General features: G+C 44.3%; 1 protein-coding gene across 1 annotated transcript in view; it reads right to left on the bottom strand.

Annotated features, from left to right (window-relative positions):
- Positions 1-24506, bottom strand: part of DENND2D (DENN domain containing 2D) — a 33109-nt gene continuing 8603 nt past the window's right edge. Inside the window, exons 3-12 of the mRNA XM_028734682.2 lie at positions 22007-22119; positions 20124-20193; positions 12340-12417; positions 11673-11813; positions 5477-5625; positions 4754-4931; positions 3652-3693; positions 2449-2533; positions 1077-1316; positions 1-508 (exon numbers count right to left, since the gene is read on the bottom strand). Coding sequence (XP_028590515.2) covers positions 447-508; positions 1077-1316; positions 2449-2533; positions 3652-3693; positions 4754-4931; positions 5477-5625; positions 11673-11813; positions 12340-12417; positions 20124-20193; positions 22007-22119 — 1158 coding nt within the window. The 3' untranslated portion in view covers positions 1-446. The remainder of the gene's footprint in view (positions 509-1076; positions 1317-2448; positions 2534-3651; positions 3694-4753; positions 4932-5476; positions 5626-11672; positions 11814-12339; positions 12418-20123; positions 20194-22006; positions 22120-24506) is intronic.

Consider the following 24506-nt stretch of genomic DNA (forward strand, 5'->3'; position numbering starts at 1 on the left):
TTGATTTGGAAACCATTTAATGAGAAGAGAAACGTTTCCAATTAATATAATTTTTCTCATCACTTGCTATACAATCTTTGTCATTATTAACCATCCCACATCTCCTTCATTTGACTGAATTTCTAGAGTCCAGTTTTGACCAAGATGATCACTTGGTTCATTTCAGTTTTATGCTGCCGTTTTCTTAAAGAACTTCAGTCCTACTTCCAAGCTGGGCTGTTAAATGTAGCCAAACTTTAACTATGTAATAGAAAAGCTCTGTAGTGCCACAGTCTTGAAAAGGAAGGGAAAATTAAAAAGTAGAGCTTGAAGCCAAGCTGGCCTCTCATGAGAACCAGCATATCCAATGATGCTCTTCCTCCTAGGAAGTTATCTTGGTCCAAACAGGCAATTTATTTAGGCACAGGCCTGTCCATCTGCTGGTGAGCAATCCTGAGAGCCCAAATTCAGGAGAGTCTCCTTTGCTTCTTTTGTTCTTCATATTCATTTAATCTCTTCTGAAAATATCCTGTGAATAAGAAACAAAATGCACCAATCAGTACATATGGATTTCCCCACCTAAAGGATCTTGTCGTCGGCTTCAACCTTGCAGTAAAATGTTAGGAACATAGGAAGTTGCCTTAAGATCCATCTAAATGCTGTCTACATTGACAGGCAGCAGTTCTGTCTGGGGGTGAGGAGCAGTGAATCAGTGGGGCAGTAAACCCCCAAGAACAAGGGGATTGGGGTACTAGGACCCAGAAACCTAAATGTTCAGCGAAATCTGGGTAGATGAGTTCCACAACAGGTGTGCAGCAATTGTTTATTTGTTGCAGGGGATCCAGCTATCAGAAGAACACTGGTGGGCATAATATTCATTTTTGCAGCATTCATGATTTCTCAGTGGGAAATGCACACACACACACACACACCCCCCCGCTGCACCTAGCTCTCAACTGCGATAGGTAATTATATATTGTGGTTCTGAGAAAGACGGAACTCCCAATTTATTAGGCCTGAAATGTGAGTCCTCATATCCAAACTATATTTATAAGGACTGTTTAAAGGAAGAATGCTTTCACTTATACCAGTTTTACCTTCAACACTCTTCTTGTTCCTTTCTGCTTCTTGAATAAATAAGGAGAACATCTGCGTCTTCACAAACTTTTTCAGAAACTTGCGACTGGTCTTGGAGGTGAGGGCCTTGCAGAACGACCTCTCCTGGAAGGTGCCCTGACCATTCTTGCCCCATTTGATGTGTGCCGGATAGTGGCCAATTGTTTTGACGAAAAACTGCACAAAGGCGTCTGAAACACGCGTGTTGAGTTCCTCAGATGCTTGGGGGCAGGGAGAGAAAATGAGATAATGTACAGTTCAGGTCTAGCACAAGTGTTGCTCCTTTCCCAAGCCTCAGGATACAGGACCAGACGGCCTTTTTGTCTGCCTGCCTCTCTTTCATCTTGTGTGTTTTCTTGCATGGCGAGAGTCAACCAATACTTAACACACGAATGGTTCAATATGTGCCCATTTATTATTGATTGCGTTTATATACCCCTTAATCCTTAGCATTTCTAAGAGGTGTACATAAAAATAAACCATGCAGAGAATAAAACAGTAAAGAGACACCATAAAGCTGAAGGCTGCCTTAAAATGCCTGCTAGAATAAGGAAGTCTTTGTTGTGTACCTGGAGATCAGCATGGAGGGCACCTGCCTAATCTCAGCTAGGTGGGAGTTCCACAGGTTTGGACCCACAACACAGGGTGCCCCATTTCTGGTGATTACAAGCTATATATCTGAGCCATGGGGAACAAACAACACAGACTCCCCGAAGATCTCAGCGATCGGGCAGGGATATAAGGGATCAGGCGGTCCTTAAGATATCTGGGACTCAAGCTGTTAAGGGCCTTGCCGATTAATAGAAGCTTGGTGACATATACAAATACACAGTCCCCACGGAACAGACATTACTCAACCTTGCTGAGTTCTTCAGAGTTCTCAGACATTAATCTCTAATAGGGATTATGGAGAATTCACGTGAACATAGGTACTCTTCACTCTCACAGCCCCTTTAATCAAAGAGCTTTAAAGCTCTGCATACTCATTTTCTTAATGAGGAAATGTCTACCACTTACACACAGTGGAGGCAGTATGGCGTATTAACTCATCAATTAACTGTGGCGTCCTTAAGTCATAAAACCCAATCCCCTAGCATTAAACTGCTAAGGAGCTGTTGCCATGGAAACATAGGGCTCCAAAGGGAAGATCTACCTGCACCACTAGCTTGCATATAATCTATAATGGCAGAAAGAGCTAGGGATGCAAAATCGTCTCCTCCATCTTTGGAAAGAAGGATCTCCTATCTGAGCTCATCTGTCCAAGGACAGCCATTTTGGAGCCCTTCCCTCATAACATTTCTCAAATAGCTCTGTTTTATGTATATAAAGGGAGATGGAGACAGGCAGGCTTACTTTGTACGTTGTTGTTCATCGTGGGCAGAGAGGACAGCATTTCGCTTTGTAGCTTGGCAGGCAAAATCTCTTCTTCGTCACCAACCTGCAGAATTATTAACAGGGAGGTTTAGACAACGGCCGGCCACTGAAAAGCAGCAGATGTGAGGACAAGGGGCTGCCACTCAAAAATAACCCCTTTCTGATGGCACTTTCAGGTCTGTAAGGCTATAAACACGTCTTGCCACTAGCTCCCCCAAGACACATTCTGCACAACGTACAGACAGATGTAATTTATAGGTGTCAGGGAACTGCCATCGACGCAGAGGTGAGAGATAGAGGGGGAATTGTGTTACAGGGAGCCTCCGAAAATCTTGCGAAGCAGTTCCTCTTCCGGCGAGGAGGAAAGCCCCACCTCCAGTGGAGAAGAGGTGGAAGGACCAGAGGATGCTAGTAAGAGCCTTAACACCGCCTGAGCAAGCTGGAGAGGAGGGAAGCAGGCCCTTGCCAACGCCCATCATGCGCAGTAGCTTGAGGCGCAGGGAGGGGCAGAAAAGACTGGGGGTGACGAAACATTTATGTTGGGGGAGGTACAAGAACAGACCACTCCCGGATTCTGCTAGCGATTGAGCCAGACATGAACTTATGACGCTCTTCACTGTAAATAGTTTGCACCAAAATAAAGCCTGTAAGAGACAGGTCGGAGTCCTGCCTGGTTACTCTCGAGCAACCACAACAGCATCTGACAGCATGGATATGCAGTCTCTCATTATATATCAACAGGAGCCATCCCATGGTATCTGAGAGGAGAACAGAAAGATTATCTCACGAAGAAACCAAGAAACAGGTAGCATGGCAGCCTGAGAGCTTGATTTGCCATCAGATTATACTGGCCTAGCCTGGCAGAGTGAAGACTGTCTAAATGATCCCAGGGTATTGTCTAGTAATGTTTTGGAGGCTAGGCAGGTCTGAGTTCGGTTAAAATGCTATTTCTGTTCCAAACAATTCCAATACTTAACGATACACGATGTCTGAAAGACTGGCAAAAAGATCTGTCTAAGTTTATTTGGAGGGAGAAGAAACCATGGGTAAAACATAAGACTCTTATTGACATAAAAGACAGAGGAGACCCAAGGTTAATGTTGGATTTGAATCATAGAATCATAGAGTTGGAAGAGACCACAAGGGCCATCAAGTCCTTTTATATATTTGGATTGAACTTACCAATTTTAAGAAATTTCCTTTGCACAGATCAACAAGGAGCACCTAAAAAGGTAAAAATAAAATAAGATCCAGCTTTATTTATCCAGAACTACTTTAAGAATGAGCAAACTACCCAGAGAATGTTCAAAACTGGAGGGATGGAAGAATGCAGGGGATTCAGAAGGCAGTGGCTTCAACCAAGTTGTGCCAAAACACTCACTGACATTGTGGGTTCTGATGCCCAGTAATCATGGGAGTTTTAATTTTTATTATTTGCATTGATTAGTCACTTTATACAAAATAAAAAGTCCCAAATCAACTTGGCAAGATATTAATACAACAAATAAAAGCAGTTCAAAACCAGAAAAGTGTGAAACTATGAAGAATAGAAAATATATGAAACAGACATTCAGTAAAATATTATAAGGCCTACCCAACCCGCTAAAATATGAACAGCACTGTAAAAGGCAAATTAATTATCAAAAGCTTGAACACACAAAAAAGTCTCAGCCTGGCACCTAAAGACTGACAAAGACGGTGTCAGGCACATCTCCCCAAGTAGAGTATCCCGCAGACTGCACTGGGGGGCACCACTGAAAAAGCCCATTCTTGTGTGGCCACACTCTGTACCTACTACTGGCAAGGCACATGGGGAAGAGTATCTGATGAAGACCAGAGGATCTGGGCTAGTTCATATGGAGAGAAGTAGTCCTTGAGGATTTTGTTGGTTTCTTTGGTTTATTTCAAGGTTTTGATGCAAGTTCCTTTGAAGGGTTTGAGTCAGGCCAAAAGGTGTAAACTGACACCATCATAAAATTAAACCAGGAGCCGAAGTGAAATATTTGCACACACACACACAAAATCTAGGCGCATTGCAGTTGGATGGAACAACCAACATTGATTTTATGAGAGCCAAATGACCATGCCAAGCCTTCAAGATGACATGGAACTGGACATGAAGGTGGAAGTGATGAAGAATAGAAGCCTTGCCAGGAGGAGGACATAGGCGGACACCACAAATTCCCATCTTTGGTGCTGCGATAGCCCCCAATACAGAGTCATGTTTTGCTCTTCTGTCATTCAGTGCCACTTTCCCCTTACTCAGAGACATGAAGGACAGTACCTCTTCCATGGGTTGCTCCTGAACCTCGTCTAGGTAGCGCTTCTGGATCCCAACCATGAAGGGTGTGGGGCAGCAGACGGTGCAGAGAAGCTGCTCTGGAACCACCGGGATGTACGTATGGGCCCAGGTGAAGGGGTAAAGAAGAGCTGCAGCTGCATGGATGCACTTGGAAAGGGAGCTGAAAAGGGAGTCATAATGCTGATGAGATTATTACAGTGGTACCTCTGGTTACGTACCTAATTTGTTCTGGAGGTCTGTTCTTAACCTGAAACTGTTCTTAACCTGAAGCACCACTTTAGCTAATGCGCCGCTGCACGAATTCTGTTCTCATCCTGAAGCAAAGTTCTTAACCCGAGGTACTATTTCTGGGTTAGCGGAGTCTGTAACCTGAAGCGTCTGTAACCTGCAGCGTATGTGACCCGAGGTACCACTGTACTGAGATACACTCAGAAACGTTAGTTGCGCACCAGGCCGAAATCAATTGAACATGGCGCACAAATACCCTTATTTCATTACTACATTTAGCGCCAGTAAAGAGGGCCAAACAAAGTGGCTAGATGGGCCACATTCAGTCATCCTCCACCCCAATCTACGCCAATAGGGAAAGAAATTCTGACTAATCACTACACTTCCTGACAGTACAAGCAACAAAGTCATCCCACTGATTTCAGTGGGGCTGAAGCGCAATTAGTTTTCGGCCTAGACTGAAGCCAAGGTATTCACCTGAGTTCCTCGGCCAGGAATACTATCCGCCGTTCCAGCACTGCAGAGGCAAATATCTGGAGGATCTTCTCGGGACTGAGGCACTGAAAGAGGGCCTGAAATTCCACGTGTTCCAAGTGAGAGTCCAGAGGCCGTGTTAGCTCAATATGCTGTGAGGAAGAAAGCAAGACATGGCAGGATGACTATGTTCATCTATGTAGACAGGAGTGGGTACATTTTGTATCATAGGCTTAACAAAAAAACACTCCCCGTTTCCCCCACACACTATCTCCAGCTACTCAATGAAGAGGAATCATTATGATCAACTAAAATTACTGCCCTAGAATTCAACCTAAATGCCATTTTTGAATGTAACACTAAACTATGATTTTGCATTATGTGCACAAGTAGCAGCAAGTCTTGGGCTCGAGTTCTACATTACATCTGAACTCGGGAGAACTAAGGCTTGTTCAAATAGACCAAGATCATCAAACTGTGATTTATTATCCAGATTCGTTCTCAGTTAGTTTAAACAAACCGGAGTCCCCATGAGTTTGGACACAGCAAGAGAATCCAATTAGCTTAAATGTTTCTTATCTCCTTGTAGCTACACCAGGGAAGAGAGAGAAGGAACGGCACTTGAGCTCCAGGCTTGCTGCTGCTTGTAGCCTCCTGTTTTAGACTGTTTGTAGCCTCCTGTTTTATATATTTTATTTACTTCCATACTATAATGCTAATTTTCGCCTGCAGAGGGCAGTGTGCAAACATTCCTGCTATACCAGTGGCACCACAAGACACACAGGTCTGAAATCCACAAGCTGACACAACCAACAAGCCAGGGCCATATACACACACACAACACCTGACAGGATACAGTTAATAGGCAAAACAAGAGCAAGCTGTGCACACAGGGTGGGCCTCAACCACTTGCGGTTTTGTGAGGCAGAGCACAGGCTTAAAAGAGCATCTCCCAAGTGGAATAGAACTGGTGTGAATGGGGTAGGCTGAGCTAACACCTCTTCCACCTCCTTTGCTTGCCATGAAGGATGGTGGAGAAATCCAGTTTGCATTTCAAACTGAATTTGCCAAATTTGTGCTTTCTGAAGCAAAATGCAAAAAAGCACAGCTGTCATTCAAAATTCGAACTTACAGTACCTGAATTTAGAGGTGCAATGATCCCAAGAATGCACATATTGTTGGGGAAATGTACATAAAAAATCTTTGTGAAAATACCATACAATAGTCCATTATATTTGGGAAAATTGCTTGCAACCAGGTGCACATTATTGAAAACCGTGTGTGTGTGTGTGTGTTTATTGGGAGAAATTAAACAAAAAAAGCTGACTAATTTTCCTAAGGATTTAAATAATAATTACAATTTGCTGCAGAAATGTGGAGAACTGAATTTCAGATCGGAAAAATGAGAAACTGAGAACCCAAACTGACATATCCTTCCCACAGGCTACTTGCCATTCAGCAACATCAATCAATGTCTAGAGGCAGCCCATCGGCCATCATCACTGACTGGAGAGCAGAGAGACAGCCAGGAAGCAAGGAGTACTGTGCCAACTTTGGCTGCAGTCACATGTACACACTTACTTCTGAGTATGTCCCATTAAAACCAGTGGAATGCACATCTATTTCCTCCTCTTAAGCCTGTCATTTGCCCATAATCCTTTATTTCAAAAGGCAACAGTGGTGCAACAGCTTCGGTAACCTTTGGACTTTCCATACTGCAAGTGACTCACTACAGCCAAGGCAGAGAAGCAAATGCTTGATTCCAGGCAGAACTAACTATTCTTGTTTATTTTGCAAGCTTAGGGTGGAATGCAGCGTAGTCCTAACGAGATCATTTCATGGGCGCAGGCATTTCTGCAACATTCCCCTCTCTCCTCTCCTGCACTGTTCTGGGGGTTCCCCTGACCCTCCAGAGCAGATCTGGGGGAGATGGGAGGGTGGGAGTGCAGAGGGACGCAAGGGCGGGCAAAGTTCTGCTGTGCTACTGACAGTCCTTGTGCAGGCTTCTGCTAACAGGACTGGGTAGTTAAAACCCAGATCTTAATTTCAGCTGCCCACTAAAAACATACTAGAGAGACTATGGCCTGCTCAAAAGTGGCAGAAATGTGGAATGAGGTGTTCTCTCTTTGATAACTAAACTAACTATTAAGCCATCATTCCACCTGACACTTTTGAACCTGTATATGGAAACAGAACAGGATCTGAAAAGCAAGTAATTTATTTCTCATCTCTTAACAGCAGCTTGGGACTCTATTACCAAATCCTGGAAGTCCTTCAGTCTTAATAATTTGGATTGCTGGTACTTTAAGGTTTGGTAAATTGCCCTCCTTGAAAAGATATCTCATAAACTACAAGCATCTAAAGGGCAGAGCTGGAATGAGCTTTTTTTTTGTTTTGTTACATGGCATGGTTTTATTTCTTAAATGAATACTGAGGTACATGGTTGCTCGCTGCCATCAGCACGTACAAACATGGTGCATCTAAGATGTTATAGAAGCTTTATTCTCAAAAATGATGGAATTCACAGGTGGAGAATACAGTGGTACCTCGGGTTAAGTACTTAATTCGTTCCGGAGGTCCGTACTTAACCTGAAACTGTTCTTAACTTGAAGCACCACTTTAGCTAATGGGGCTTCCCACTGCCACTGCGCCGCCGGAGCACGATTTCTGTTCTCATCCTGAAGCAAAGTTCTTAATCTGAAGCACTATTTCTGGGTTAGCGGAATATGTAACCTGAAGCGTATGTAACCTGAAGCGTATGTAACCTGAAGCGTATGTAACCCGAGGTACCACTGTAGTTTATTTTTCCATATCTCTTTTATGGGCAAAGGGAATTTTTGCAGGAGTTAATACTTTATTACCCCTCTGAGGCTGTGCTGTATCTTTGTACTTTTGTCCTTTCATGCTGTGATGCTTTATGGGTTATAATGTTATATTCTTTTTATTTCTTTTGCTCCTTTTTTGGACTAACAAATCAATAAATGATTATTTTGTTAAAATAAAACAAAATACAAAATAGACCATAGTAATCCCAGCCAAAGCTGCCTATACCTCTGTTGGGCCAGAAAAAAGGCACATGGACTCAGAAAAAGCTTTTTGACAATTTGCACAGAGAAGACAAATCTGAGTGGTAGGTCCAAAAGTACATATTATATACACCATACAGGACTTGCTGTAGGTTTGCCTGCCCTTCCATTGCCATTCTGCTTCCTCCTGACATTGCAGTGTGCAGCAGGCAGATGCTCTGCCTGTCCTGCCAGAATCAGGAGACCTCTGAATACCAGTTGCTATGAGCTCCAGGTAAGGAGAGTGTTGCTGTGTTCAGCCCCTGGTTTCCCACAGGCATCTATTTAGGCATTATGAGACCAGGAGGTTGGAGGAGGCGGGCCTTTTCCCACTTCTCATGCTTTAAATTATCTGGTTTTAAAATTTATTTTCAAAGCACAATGAAGTTTATTCCATTTGTTCCCCCTTTCTCGTTTTTAAAAAGCAGAGTCATTCTTTAAAACATTTCACAACTATTTCTGTAATGGGGGTGAGAAAATGTAGTTTAGTGACAATAACGTCGTTCCAGCCACTCTGTCTTGCCCTAGGGTCAGCCTCCACCACAAAGATGAGAAACTGGCTCTTCCCTGAGCAAAGTCTGCAATGCAAACACAAGGAACTGGTTTCCTGAGCAAAATCCTGCAGAGGAGGTTTATACATGTGCACAAAAGCCAGCAAGGGCACTTCCACAAGGGTGTGACTGCTGAAATAATCTGTTTTCTGTGCGCAGTTTCTCCTTCTCTATAAAAGTCAAGCCGAAAAGGGTCTGGTGGAAACATACTGCTATGCCCATTTAAGGATAATGAAAAGACGCTGATGCTTTTGAGGAAAATGCAGGCTGCACTCACTATCTAACTCTTCCAGCTGCCTTAAACATTGAGCAAGCCAGGAAATCATACCAGAATTTCATTCTCTGGCAGCTGAAAGAAACAAACTTTTGACATCATAACAGGAAGTCAAAACTCACTAGCACAGAGCCCAGAAAGGCAAGTCACACTTTGTGGCCGAGGACCTAACTAATATTTCTAAGTAAGAGGACCTCTCCCTAGGGAGGAAACTTGCTATGGGCTAGAAGAGATGCCAGACACATTAGAGGGCAGGTCTCTTACACCTTTCATGGTTGCATCAAAGAGGAAATTTGGGTAGGTGCTGTTGTCATGTCCTAGTACGGCAGGAGGGAATCTACATCTGCCCAAATCTGTGCAAATATTAAAATGTACACAAGTCCTGTCCTCCACTGTATCTGGCGACTTTTTACAAAGTAGAAAACCACATTCCCATCCCATTGTAGGGAATTTCTTGCACTATGATTCAGCATGCCAATATCAACCCAAACCACTCATGCTGTTATCATCAGACAAGCAATACTAATGGGGCAGGTAGATGCAGAAACGGTCACAGATTTTGGACTTCTAATACAGTGGTACCTCAGGTTAAGTACTTAATTCGTTCTGAAGGTCTAGACTTAACCTGAAACTGTTCTTAACTTGAAGCACCACTTTAGCTAATGGGGCCTCTTGCTGCCGTCGCGCCGCAGGAGCACGATTTCTGTTCTCATCCTGAAGCAAAGTTCTTAACCTGAAGCACTATTTCTGGGTTAGTGGAGTCTGTAACCTAAAGCGTATGTAACCTGAGGCGTATGTAACCTGAGGTACCACTGTAGTTATAAAGGACAGGGTGTTTTTGGCAGGTACGACTAATAAAAACTACACCTACATAAATTCCCTCTCCTATGCAACTGTTAATAGCCTAGGAGACTTTTCTTGTCCTCCTGAATGACAGTAGTGGAGCACACTCTTTGCATACAGATTCAATCCATCACCTGTCCAGGTGGAATGAAGGTCAGGTAATATGTGACATGAAAGGCCTATTTCTGAGATCCTAGAGCAGCAGTGGGAAACCTGTGGCCCTTCCAATCATCCCAAAATTATTGCCCTTAATGGAGGCAGCTGATGGGAGTTGGAGCCCAACAACACTAGGAGGAGCACAAGTTCCCCATCCCAGTCCCAGAGAACCACTTTCAGTCAAAACAAAAAACAGGCAAATAACCTGACCTGGTATAGGGTACTTTCCAAAGTTCCTGACTGTGGGCACTTAAGCCTCTCAAGGCACACACTGGACAATTCATATGTCTAATCTTCCCATGCCAATTGAGTTTTCTTCCCCTGCCTCCTATCTCAACTGCAGTGTGCTTGCAGTGGAGAAGTCATCAGTTTTGTTAGTCATACCACTTTCTGAAGTGAAAAATTGTGGTTTGTGTCCATGACTAACAACCCATGTGGTCCATGGGTTTCAAGATGATAAAATCCAGGCAGACACATATAAACAAAAGTTAGCCACATAAAGGCTCACTTCAAATGTAGTGCAGATGTATGTTTTGTGATGCTAACCATAGTTAAGTGAGCAAACCATTTTAGTTTCCAGGTGTACAACGGGCAAACCATGGTTTAGAGCTTCTTGACCAGTCCCTTCCATCTATCCACCATTCCTTTTCCTAAATTCACTGCCATCTTCACTGTGTAGTAGTCTCTTCAGGAGGAAGCATGGCCCTCAGAGTGGTTTGTCAATGCTCTGTGAATTTGGATGTAATGCGAAACCATAGTTAGCTCAAACTGCAACTTGCAGACCAGCTTCAAACCATGGCTTCAGCACCTGGTTTATCCCCAAGAACTACGTTTTTGGGGCAGGTTTGGATTCAGATGTTAACATGAAACCGTGACATTCAGACCATGGTTTCAAGTTAACATCTAAACCCAGCTGCAAAGTGTTTTGTGATCAGCAGCTCCTGCCTTATTGCACTCCCTGCTGAACTACCACCATTACTGACTTACCGTATTTTTCGCCCCATAGGACACACTTTTTCCCCTCTAAAAATGAAGGGGAAATGTGTGTGTGTCCTATGGGGCGAATGCAGGCTTCGTGCAGATCTCCGTAAGCCTTGGGAGGCCGCGCCGGGCTCCCACGGCTTGCGGAGAGTTGCCTGCATGCCGAAGACTGCAGAGAGTTGCCTGTTCTGGGGGCTGGTGTGGGGAATAAAAATCTTTCCCTTTATTTCCCCCCCAAAAAACAAGGTGCGCCTTATGGGATGGGCGAAAAATACGGTATTTACTAGTCATGATAGAACCAGCTGAGGTTATTATCAGCAGCTACAAACCTCTGTCCCTGAGTCGGGGATGAAGCTTTTAATGGTGACCGTTTTCCCTGGTGCTGGAAAAGGGGATTCCCGGAGACCCTGCATAAAGGGGTAGATGACAGCTGTAGAGATCTGCCGCCTTTTCTCCACCTCATCCAAAATCTAATGGGAAAAAAGAAGGGTATCAGTCGCTTGACAGCCACTCCGAATCTGCTTGCACCTCTCCAGGGACTTACCAAAGAAAGAGAATTCTCAGCAAGGAAGCCACATTATGATGCACAAGACTTAATTTTGCTTCTTTCATCTTCGACATCTTGGTGTCAACTCCTCTTGTAAACTGCCTTTCCTCTAAGGGCATCTCATCCTCAGAACCACTCTGCAGGACTGGGAAGCTTGAGTGGCAGCACTTCCCATGCCTAGGTTACTGTACCACACTGGCTCTTAATTTTAATAATGATGTGCAGAGCACATTTCCACTGATTAATAGGTAAGGACATCTGGGATGATATCTAGGCGAGATGGAGCCTCTTTCTTTGTACTGGTTCCTCATAAGGGGAATACTAGAAGTTGGTAGATTTAAACATGGAATAACAACACAAGCAATTCTGAGCCAAATCTATTTTTCTGTATGTGCTGAAGAGTAAAAGGGATGACTGGGGTGCGGGGAGAGATAGTCCAGAACTCCTACCTTTGAAAACAGGCCAAAACAACCCAGGCAGCTTACAATGCAGTAAACCTCTGGAAGACGTGCACCTCGTCCAGATGGCTGAAAAAATCATTTTGCACAAAAGTTAACCACCACTAAACGTCATGTTCAAACTGCATGTTTATAGTATGCAAATACACAAAAACATTCCTATAGCAACAAGAAGAGGTGGCTTAAGTCACTAAACACAACTTTCAAGGCCCCTAAACTGAATTGTTGGTTATGGAGTGGTGAAAGCAAAAATGCAGGGCTATTTGCAACAAGCCTCTTTGGGGTGGGGTGTATTTCTTCTTTTCTGCAGCAGATGGAACACATTTTGTCCTCTATGATGATAAGGACAGAAAGAAAGCCCCGAGCACTAGACCAGTTTGAATGCCCTCCTGCTCTCTCTCAAGATCAACAAGACATCAGCTAAACTCACTGAACACAGAAGAAAGGTGAATTCTGGATGACCCAGTTTTGTGAAAATCACCCACGGAACTTGAAAATTGGGTTTAGCAACAGGAAGCAATGCAGTTTCACTATGCCAACAGAGGGGGAGAGGGGGGAATCTCCTGTTTTTTTAATAAGCTAACTAAACAGTTTATTTCTAAATTTAGCCGAGTCCTGATTAAGTCGCAGTGAGCATTTCCATGAAGCATCCTCATGACACAAAATGAGCCTCAAGTGATTTCCTCCCCCTCCCCCACTTACCCACAGCCCGAGACATGAGAATTTAGTAGATGTGGAATAAACCGGATGGTGAACAGATGGTTAAGCTCTTTGTCACCATAGAAAACAACCTAAGCTGTGGAGGGACCAAGTATAAACAGCTCTGCATGGATGAATATTGACTGGGCAGAAGGCATCTGAGTGGGTTTCCTTTTGGAGCTCTGACATGCTGAGGCTGAAGCCCCAAACCCACCTATATTGCGGAGCAAGCTGCATTAAGTTAATTAACTTCTGAGTAAAACGTGCACAGGACTTGTGCTGCCAAGTGAGAGCAAACTGTCACTGCATGTAGGACATAGCACCTGGACACAACCATGGCAGGTTTCCTGGTAGTTCACATGACAAATCAAGAGAAATCAGCATGCAAGTCCAGGGCACTGCAACGAGATACCTACTTTTGGGGGCTGGAGAGGCAGGGGCGACACTGCTTCCTGAACTTCCGGTTTCACACTAAAGCACTGAAACAGGCACAAGGAAAGCTTCCCTGGGCACACGCCCTGGTTCTGAGTCTGGAGTTTCCTCAGAACACAGGTAGGAGCAATGATGGCATAACTCAAAGTGAGTCTGGGCATGTTTAGCCTGGAGAAGAGGAGGTTAAGGGGTGATATGATAGCCATGTTCAAATATATAAAAGAATGTCACATAGAGGGAGAAAGGTTGTTTCCTGCTGCTCCAGAGAAGCGGACACGGAGCAATGGATCCAAACTACAAGAAAGAAGATTCCACCTAAACATTAGGAAGAACTTCCTGACAGTAAGAGCTGTTCGACAGTGGAATTTGCTGCCAAGGAGTGTGGTGGAGTCTCCTTCTTTGGAGGTCTTTAAGCAGAGGCTTGACAACCATATGTCAGGAGTGCTCTGATGGTGTTTCCTGCTTGGCAGGGGGTTGGACTCGATGGCCCTTGTGGTCTCTTCCAACTCTATGATTCTATGATTCTATGAGTCATACAAGAGCCTTACGCAATGTGAATACACAGATTTAAAGGGCAGCGTGGGCTGGCGGTCGGAGTGAAGCATTTCCCTCACCTACACACCTCTCCTAAAGCCCCTCTTCAGCCACTTTTCTCCCTATGTGTGCGGAGTGGGTTATATGTGGACACAGAATACCATTGGGAGGGGGGAAATGGCTTTTTTAAAAAAGCAGTAAGGAGGCAGAAGCTCAGCCCCCTTCTATGGTATGTTTTAAAGAACCACACACCCAGTTGTGGGGGTTTGTTGGTGGACCCCCCCCCCCCATGTCATGCCCTGTTTGGCCTCAAGGCAATTCCTTCTTTATGGTCACACATCCAACTGCCTCCCCCTTCTTCTGAATCACTACATTTGAGGTATTTCCCACCCCAACTGTCCCTTCAGCTGTTTGGGATTTTTCTTTATAAATATTTCTATTGAGTGGTTTTCTGAACATACAAATAGCAAACATCAACATCAAACAGAACCACAGAATATCTGCTGCAATAATAGTGTTCACTGTGAAGTCCTGTAGATTAACTTAAAGAGTCTCTCCACAGGTCTCCATGGGTTGATGGAGGAATTATGGGACGACTAGTTCTGTTAACATATGAAATAAAGCAAAAACCCGTCAAAGTCAGCTTTTCGTTCTTTTCTTTAGCCTTTCAAGGCCTTCAGTCTTCCTGTTGACTTTTCAACTAAGCAGCAATTGAAATATTTGCCCTGAAAGATGTGTATGTTTCTCTCTCCTCCCCCCTCCCCTGCCTAACATCAAAGCTTTATCAGCTGGAAAGCTGTGCCCTGTAATTATTATGCAGAAATTCTTATGCACACAACACTTTCTCATTTGTCCTCACGAAGTGTTATGGTGTGGGTGCATGCCAAGCGAGAAAACCAGGTTTCTGAGGAGCCAAGTATTTGTGTCACAGGAAGTGAAAGGAGGTACTTCTGCCTCAAGCTTCAACCTCACTGTACAGATGCAAGAACTGAGATACAGCTAGCACCTTACCCAAGAATCATAGAATTGTAGAGTTGGAAGGGACTTTGAGGATCATCTAGTCCAACTCCCTGCAATGCAGGAATATGCAGCTGCCCCATATGGGGATCAAACCTGCAACCTTGGCATTATCAGTACCACACTCTAACCAACTGAGCTACCCAGGACTAGAGTTCATCTTTCCAACTGAGATCCTCTGGGGGAAGGATTCGAACCAGATCACCAACCTTCAACTAGGCAACAATGGGTTCTTCAGCCACAGCAAATGAAACAGCCACATTTGGTTCATTAAGAGAAGGGTTGCAGGCTGTTCCGTGATTTTAAAATTTATTGTTTATATGAGATATTGTATTGATTGGCTGTGTGTGAGTGTGTGTTGCAATCCCCTTGGTGTGGGTCTGTATCCTAAGAAGTAGGGCACAAAGGCATTCGTTCATTCAGTAAATTACTTCTTAAGAATGTACCAGATAATCTGAATGTCGGACATTATCACGACAAATACCGATTCCCAATCGGTGATAATTTTCCATTTCAGCTTCCAATCACACATAAGAAATCAATTTGCTTTAAAGGGAGTCCAGATTCCACGTGCACAAAAATGCTATTATTAACAAATAACTGGAACTGTTTGACATGCAGAAATGAAAGTACATAGCCTGCCTCATATGTTAACCAGAACATCTTCAGAACGGTATAGGATACAGGGCTGGTCTTGTCATTAGACAGAGGAAGGAAACTGCCTCAGGGCTTAGAGCAGTGGCAAGGTGATTAAAGAGCTGTGTGTGCCATGTGGCCTGCATCCCCTAAGCTAATTTGCAGTCTTCAGGTGCAGGGAAGGAGTTGAAGGAAGATTCAACTGCCAAACTGGAATGAGCATGAATGCCATGCTGACTTATAGTTTGCCTCAGGCAGCAAAATCTCTTGGTCCAGCCCTGATCTACGACATGCACAGTTTGCAGCCAGTTTTCATTGTACTTCTAAGCGCAATGAAATCTGGCTGTAAGCTTTGATGTTGCATATCTTGTCAAAAGAGCAAACAACCCAAACAAAGGTGTTGGCTACACTGGCGAACAGAATGCCAACATGTAAACTTCTGAGAACATACAAACTCACTTCTGAATCAGACTGCTATGAATCAGTTAGTAGGGGAATTAAACTAGTAGACTGTGTTGTTTTCGGCTAACTGGAAACAAGCCAAGAGAAAGCTCCTATCATCTGCATCATACACATTTCCCATTTACAGGTGGATATTAAGAATATTCAAAATAAACTGAAAGGCAAAGGAAGAAAGGCAGTGCAGAATGTCTAACAAGTTAATTTAAGATATGAATATTCCAGTTCACCCCCTCAAATTTAAGGAAGTGCACAAAAGAGGCTTCCTCAAAGAGAGGTCACAAAGTTTATGAGAAAGTGAAATGAGGATAAAAAACAACTGTCCCTGCAGAATAGAAAGAGACAACAGACACTCTCTTGTGTTGAAAAAGGAACACATCACAATGAATTATGGTTGTTCAGTCTAAGGCTGAACAGTGGGTGGAGGTAGCTGTGAAGACCCCCCATTTCATCTGTACAAAGAGTGGTCAAGAGGCCTTTTCTGGCCTTATTCACAGCAGCCCTTACTTGAGGGCTCATTGCTTCCCACCCCCGCCCTCCGGGACTTGGAGTCTCACATCTTTCAAAAGCCTGTCCCTTTGTTATCATCTGAGTTAAAGAACCAGTAATGAAGGCTCTGATTTCCTGTCCTACTTTCTGGTTGCTCTGTATTATCTTCAGCAGGAATAGAGAAACTGTGGCACTGGAGGTTATGTGCAGCCTTCGTTCTGATTTCCTGTGGGTAGCAAGTGGGGAAACAGGAGGGGAGGATGGGGGGGGGGGAGTGGGAGCGCATTTGTGCCCATGTTCCATCCACATTTGCCTCTGGCCTCCCCCCATCACTGGCATGATCCAGATTGAGCCAATGCCAAGATCCCCACCACACCGCCAAGGTTTCTCTTCAACTTCTGTAGGGAGTGCTCCAGAAATGATCGCTGTTGCAGCCAAGAGCAGCCAGTGCCATGGAGGTGCACTCTTGAACTGGCACCAATTAACTGGATAGTGGGGGGGGGCAGGCAGCAGTGAAATCCGGGCTGTGGGAGTGCCAGCTGCAGTAACAGGAGCCCTGATGGAGGAAGATTCAACTGCCAACCTGGAATGGGCATGTATGGAATGGGCATGCCCTGATGGAGCATGATGACCTGATGGAGGTCATCATGCTCACACAACCCCAATCTCACCATCCCCCTGACTTGTCCCTACAATGTCCAGGTGAACGACAGTGATTCTGGTATCAGGAAGGTGTCTCCTCCCATTGCCTCTCTCTTTCTCTGCTCTTGCCTTATCTGCTGCTAGGGAAAAATCCCACCTTGTGTATGGATTTTAAAAAACAAACTAATACTTTAGTCACCTCGCCTTGTTCACCCTTGGTCAGAAATACGTAGCTGCCTGAACCAGCAGTCTCTGCTGGTCCTCTCTGCTTCCCCCTTTATGTCTGTCTTGTCTATTCAGGCTGTATATCCTTCAAGCTAATTATTTATATTTTGATCCCAGTGTGTGTTTGTCCAACTCTTTGCACAACAACCCCCCCCCCCCACTGTTCCTTTGAAGGAACAAACATAATAAACATAAAGCCGCAAGCAACTCAAGGGCAACTGTGCTGTGATTGATACACACACACATTATTATTATTATTTTAAAAAAAGATCAGTTGTTTCATTTATCTGAGAAATTGCCCCAGAAGTTGCATCAGATTGCCTTGGAATGTAAGCCTAGATGTCTCCAGAGGCAAAGGCCCTTGACTATGATCCAAGTGTCCTTTGTAACATACAGTGCAGAGCTCTGGCTGGTCATTTTTGATTTCTGCAGAAATGGGAGTGGATCCAAGTCACTTAAAAAGAAGGCTGTTTTCCTCCCCTCTCAAAACTCTTAGCCACAACCAGGATCTAAATGTGGTTGTGGATTCTTGCTTTTCACTTTTCCTATTTTATTTGGAAGAGGTGATCTGAGTGTTGGTGTTGTTGTAGTTGTAGTTATACCCCACCCATCTGGCTGGGTTGCCCCAGCCACTCTCCAACACATGAGTTCTACCTTTTTAGAGGTCCAACATTAGGAACACACACCACAGATGCTTACACAGTCACTTATTTTTAAAGCTAAAGGCACCAATGACATAGCTCAGAACAGCCTTTGCCAGTCAGGTGCCCTCAAGGTGTTTTGGACTACAACTCCCATCAGCCCCAGCCAAACAGGGTGGGGAAGACTGCCCTACATAACGGTAGGGACATAACAAATGCTCCATTCTAAGCATGGATTCTACGTAAGTGTTCACCAGGGCCGGGACCCCACACGAAACCCTTTAATATTATTATTTATTTGTAAATGTCATTTTAAAAAACAGTGGGTGTTTTTACTCATGTGGAAAGAGCTGCTTGCACACGAGGGGGAGGGGAACCTTCTTTTCCACCTCCGCAAAAGAACAGCCTTATCAACATTTAAGTTGATAAGGGACTGTGGTAAGGGCAAGGGGCAGGCTAAGCAGCAGCAGACAATTGTCCCATGATGCATTTTATAAAAGTCGTAACACTATGATTGGATAAGGGCACATATTTTGCAATGGTCTGTTCATATAAAAAGAATTTATTGCCCTGGGATCTTTGGATGAAGAGCAGTATACAAATTATTATTATTATTATTATTATTATTATTATTATTATTATTATTATGTCTGTGATGGAGAAGCAACTCAGATCTTTCGCAGTCTAGCCCACTCTCCTACTGCCATCACTACTATTACTACTAATTTGGGTTGTTTTTATCATTTGAAATAAGTACTTGACTTTCATTCTGCCTTTCTCCTCTACTGTGTAAGTTCTTTTTTATACCTGACAATGCTCTTTCATTAAAGCTCCGTACGTTTTGGGGAAGAATCTGGTGGTTTTCATAGAATCCCTGCCAAATCCAGCAACAGCCCAGTGCTGACAAGGACTTGACAAGTTCTCATGCCCTGGAGAGGCCCCAGTTCCTTCACCCAACACCCTGCTGCAGAGTCAAGAATTTCCATCACACTCTCTGCCCTTGCCTGCACTGCTAGGCTTCAGAAACAAAAATCCCATGACAGCTAAACTAATGCATTTGTCCATCGTATTCTCTCTGGGAGCTCCACTTGCTGAATTTATCAACCTTGTTTTCTGATAGTGAATTTAGGACTAAATGAAATCTGCGGGCCTAAATCACATCTTTAGAAAGAAGTACAAAGTAGTGCATCACTATAGATACGATCAAGGATGAATAAGCTGACCGCCTGGTATGTATTATCCAGACCTTGCAAAACCTTTTTGGTCCCAGTCAATTCAAGCCAGTTATTTTGTACAAGAGCAGCTTATGGTCATTGGGTGGGAAGATGGGATTGCTGTAGTAGTGCCTAGGGATCCTCTCCTCTTTGCTAGATGCCCAGTCCAAGATACAGTCCATTTGACTATGGGCACTTGGTATTGGGCATCTGACACAGAACAGGGATCCTGCTGTTGTCATAACCACCACCCTCCCTGAGTGAGCAGTGAGATTCTCTTGGGTATGGCATTGGGGACTCCTTAAAGAACAGTACTAGGGTACTGCAACTTCAGCATTGAGACCTCCTTAACAAGTGCAGATCACGATTCATGGCCACTTTGGATCCAGTCGGCATGTATTAGGTCCAAAATACGCAACAGGGCGACACTGGATCAATTTTCCTGTACTGACCAAGATTAGCATGATCAGTGTGTTTTGTGCATAGAGAGGGGAGTGAGTCCCACCTACAGTTTAAAGTGGTAGCACCCAAGCACAGATTTGGCCCTTCAGTAAGGATTGGGGCTAAGGCACTGGATTCAGACATGTATTAGCAACTTCCTTCTTTTGTAAGTCTTAAACTATTGGTCAATATGAAAAACTATGCCTATTCTACAAACTCAGTGTGGGGTTGGGCCTGACTGCAAAAACTGCATGAGCTCCTTGGATTAGCCAGCCCCACTCCCACCCAGGGCCTAACAACAAACTAAAAGGAACATTTAAAAAATAGCAGTAAAAGAAATATTCACCAACAGTCGCCTGCAGTAGCCAATCTTCCTACTTCCATCAACATTGGTGAGAACAAAAGAAAAGGTTTCACTGTAAAAAAAGAATAAAAGACTTAAAGAGTTTTACCAGTCTGCTAACCATTGTATGGGGGGGAAAGCAGAACAAATCAGCTACTTAAATGAAGATTTGGGAAGCAGGCTGCAATCCTCACCCAACTTAGCTGTGAGTAAAAGGTAAAGGTAAAGGTACCCCTGCCCGTACGGGCCAGTCTTGACAGACTCTAGGGTTGTGCGCCCATCTCACTCAAGAGGCCGGGGGCCAGCGCTGTCCGCAGACACTTTCCGGGTCACGTGGCCAGCGTGACATCGCTGCTCTGGCGAGCCAGAGCCGCACACGGAAACACTGTTTACCTTCCCGCTAGTAAGCAGTCCCTATTTATCTACTTGCACCCGGGGGTGCTTTCGAACTGCTAGGTTGGCAGGCGCTGGGACTGAACAACGGGAGCGCACCCCGCCGCAGGGATTTGAACCGCCGACCTTTCGATCGGCAAGCCCTAGGCGCTGAGGCTTTTACCCACAGCGCCACCCGCGTCCCTAGCTGTGAGTAAAATCTACTGAATTCAATAGAGCTTACTTCTGAGCAGACAAGATTAATATTGCACTGATAGTCTCTGAATGTTTCGGGGCTCAGCAAATACAGTCTTCAGGTAATAACTCAGGAACCTTACGATCCATGTGTCAGAGAGATTCTATGACTGGCCCAAACATGTGGAAAACACGCCCCGCTCCCCCAGAAGTGCCTTCATACCACTCAGCAGAAGACAAGAGTGTATTCTTTTTCCTGCTTGGTCGGCAACATTTCTGGGAGCAAACAGATCATCTGAACCATTTCTTGCAAGCATAAACTACGATTTTGCACTGCAGCCTCACTCTTCTGAACATAAGCTGAGCAGTGGCATGGAAAGCAGGAGGTTTTTTTTAAAATGACAAGTGATTCCAATGAACCTGTTAACTACAAGAATGAAACCAGCAAGGCCGTATTCCCCTGAAGGTCTTTAAGTTATAAACGCAAACTGGGTAACATACAAAGGTCACGTTTTCGAGGCACATTAAGGGTGTTACCAGCTTCCCTTAGCAAACTGCACTGCAACAGGCAAGCATTACTACCTCTTCCTGTGAAGGGAAGTGAAAGATAACAAAGGCTTACTCAAAACTAGGGCAAGTCAGATGCAGAAGCTGTGTAGAAGGGGGGGAAATGAGCAGGTACTCAGAACTAAACTTTTACATTTGTTATATGTGGCCAGTGCATTTCAGAGGCAGGGGAAACCCTAAGATTTTTATCCCACTGAAAAACGTAGCATCTGTTTTTGTCTTAAGGGAGGGCTATCATGATTTTTAAGTCATCAGAGAGAATGGTAAGAGATTGTGCAAAAATAATCAATTATCACAATCTGCAGAGAGAGATTACAATGACAGTTTAACTTCAGCCCTTTGCAAAAACAAAACAAAACACTCTCTGCACTCAACAGATGCTGGCTAAACTAGAAACAGGACTATAAAGCATCATTATAAAGGTCCACCGATTATGAGCAGGTGGTTTTACAGAATTAAAAAAAGAAGGTTCTGCTCACAAACATACAATTTGAGGTACACATCATACAGTTAAACCTGTATTGTGGAAACTAGCTTCTTAAGGGTGGCTGAGAACTGTAGTTCCGTGAGGGATAAACTACAATTCCCAATACTCTTTGGGAGAGACCACATGCTTTAAATGTGCTTTAAATGTATATCATGTGTATGTAGCACTAAGCCTTTGCCCCTTGGTGTCTATTTTGCTTTCCTAATCTCTTGTAGGACAATACAGCGCTAGTCCCTCACTGACTCACAAGTCACACGGCGCTTACCTGTTAAACTCTGTGAGCGGTGCCCATTCATTGCCATCAGGAAAGCAGAAAAGGGGAATGGCCTGCAGCAACCTTTCCTCCTCTTCACGCTGTCCCCTCATCAAGTTCTCACGCTGAAATGAGAAACAAAGCACAAAAAAAAAAAAAAAGGAGATGAAAGAAGTTACATTCCCATGATACTTGGGAGATTTCTGTTGAAATATGAAGTGCCTAGCTTGCTTACTTTCTTACTTGATTCATTCATTGCATTTTCATCCCACCTTTTTCTCCAAGGAGCTCAAGGTGGCACGCACAGGTCACCCTTCCTCATATAATCCCCCAAACAGCCCTGTGTGGTAGGTTAGGCTGAGAGGCAGTGACTGGCTCAAGGTCACCCAGTAAGCTTCATGGGAGGGTGCACCTTGGTCATCCAGGCCCTAGTCTGACACTCAAACAACTACACCACACTGGCTCACTTGCTATGGGGTATAAGAGTCCACACAGAAGATCTGAGCTGCTTCCAAGGTCAATTCTGACAGATGCATATGACCACCAGTCTTATAAGGTGATATACCACCATTCTCAAGTAACATTTGCCTGCATTCTATAAGACTGAAGATCATATGTAGCCATAAGAAAGGACTTTGAAAGAAAATCCTCAGTCCTTATGTGTGGATCATCATTTTTGTATTTGTAAGTACAGTATTACACTGCCCAAACTAGGATTACCATGGTAAGGATTTATAAGAGAATATATACGAAGCACGTTGGACCGTTAACATGGCAGCCTGTTCTTTGGTTCACATACTGGACTGAGAAGCTGGCAAGGCTGGTGTGGAATGCTGGAATCACCCCCCTCTCTGACCCCTTACTCTCATTTTGTGACAAGCGTTTAAAGATCAGACCACCTGACTTGGGGGGAGAGGAATAAAGCAAAAACTGGCAAGGACTGGCTATCTAGAGGTTGACTGAGGTCCTTAACCAAATATCCTACTGTACCCTCAGGAAACAGACTTCCTCCTGCCAAGTGGTCAGATTGCAAATGAAGGGAAAGACCTCTGCTGGAGTCCCAGGAAAGCCACTGTCAGTCAAAGAAGACAATAGCGGCTCAATGATCTGACTCAGCATAAGACAGCTTTACATAGCTATACTAGGGCTGCCATATTTTGAAGAGCAAAATACCCCTACTAAATGTAGGCTAAAGAAGCTGTAATATATTGCTGAGGGGGGCAGGAGAAGAGAAGAGGAAAGCAAGTCTTCAACCGCCAGTTATGTCTAGGTCTCATCCAGAAAGCATAGCCAGAGACATTTTGGCAAACTTAAAAAAATCCACCCAGACAGAAATTTTGAAAAAGAGGATGTGTTCTGGAAAAAGAAGACACATGGCAAATGCATACTGAAGATGTTTCTATGACTGAGATGACAGGAACCTAGCAGCAGATAGTACTTTGCAGAGGAAAACAGTTGCTGGCTAGCAAGATGAAGAGGGGTCTAGTTTGCAAGTGATGTTTGGCGATCTCACTGAAAGCCTCTTGAGCAAGGCAGTACTTGAGCATGGGACTTAAGGGCACCTGCACAGCTGTCTGCATAAAGGTCAACCTGGGCCTAAAGCAGAAGGTCACATATTAAATTCACATACTACACTGAGCAGTGGATTGTGTCACTACACAGCCTGCAGGACACATGCATGAAATAACTTTAAAAAGAAAATCTGAGTCTGAAGCAATTCTGTACTTTTCCTCTCCATGCAGACAGAGTGGTGAGAAGGTATGCCCAGATAAAACGAAAGTGCTGCAGTGTGAAATCAGGCTGCATGAAGCGAAGCCACAAAGGAACATGGTTTTATTCTGCTTTTAAAAGAAACGCTGAGGCACAGACTTTCGGAACGGCTGTTGCATCTTGTACAACAATAAGAGTAACAAGCCTCTTTCTGTGCTCACTTTGCAAAGACCGGCCACCCCACTCAGCGACAAGGATTTCAGCCTCACGTGAATTTTTTCAATCAGACAGAACTACTTTAGTAAAACGCGACACTAGATCAAGACAGCATGGAATTCTGTGGAAGACCCCTGCATTTCTCTAGCGGTCAGGGTGCTTCGTTTAGATATAATGTGGCACTGAATCCTGGTCCAGCAGTGCTAGATAAAGTCAGGTAAAGAATACACAAGCCATCTCCTTAAATACAACTCCACACATATGAACTGGAAATTATTTCATTGAGATGCTTAAGCTTACAGCAGGGGTGAGTAACCTCAGGCCAGAGGCCAGTAGACCTCTGCTTGGCTCTCAGAGCTCTCCTCAGGCCCTCTCCCACAGGCCATATACTCCCTGGGTGCTGTTGCCTGGCTGCAATGTGTCCCTTGAACTGTGACATGCCACTTGCATGCCTGGACGGAGCCTGGAAAGATGCATGAGGTGTGTGAGCAGAAACCTCTGACACGTACATGGATGGAATGTAACATACAGCACAAAATTAAAAGTCACATCCATTGCTCTGCCTGCTTTTGCCTCAAGGGAATGT

Source organism: Podarcis muralis, chromosome 5 (assembly GCF_964188315.1).
Source record: "Podarcis muralis chromosome 5, rPodMur119.hap1.1, whole genome shotgun sequence".
Taxonomy (NCBI): Eukaryota; Metazoa; Chordata; class Lepidosauria; order Squamata; family Lacertidae; genus Podarcis; species Podarcis muralis.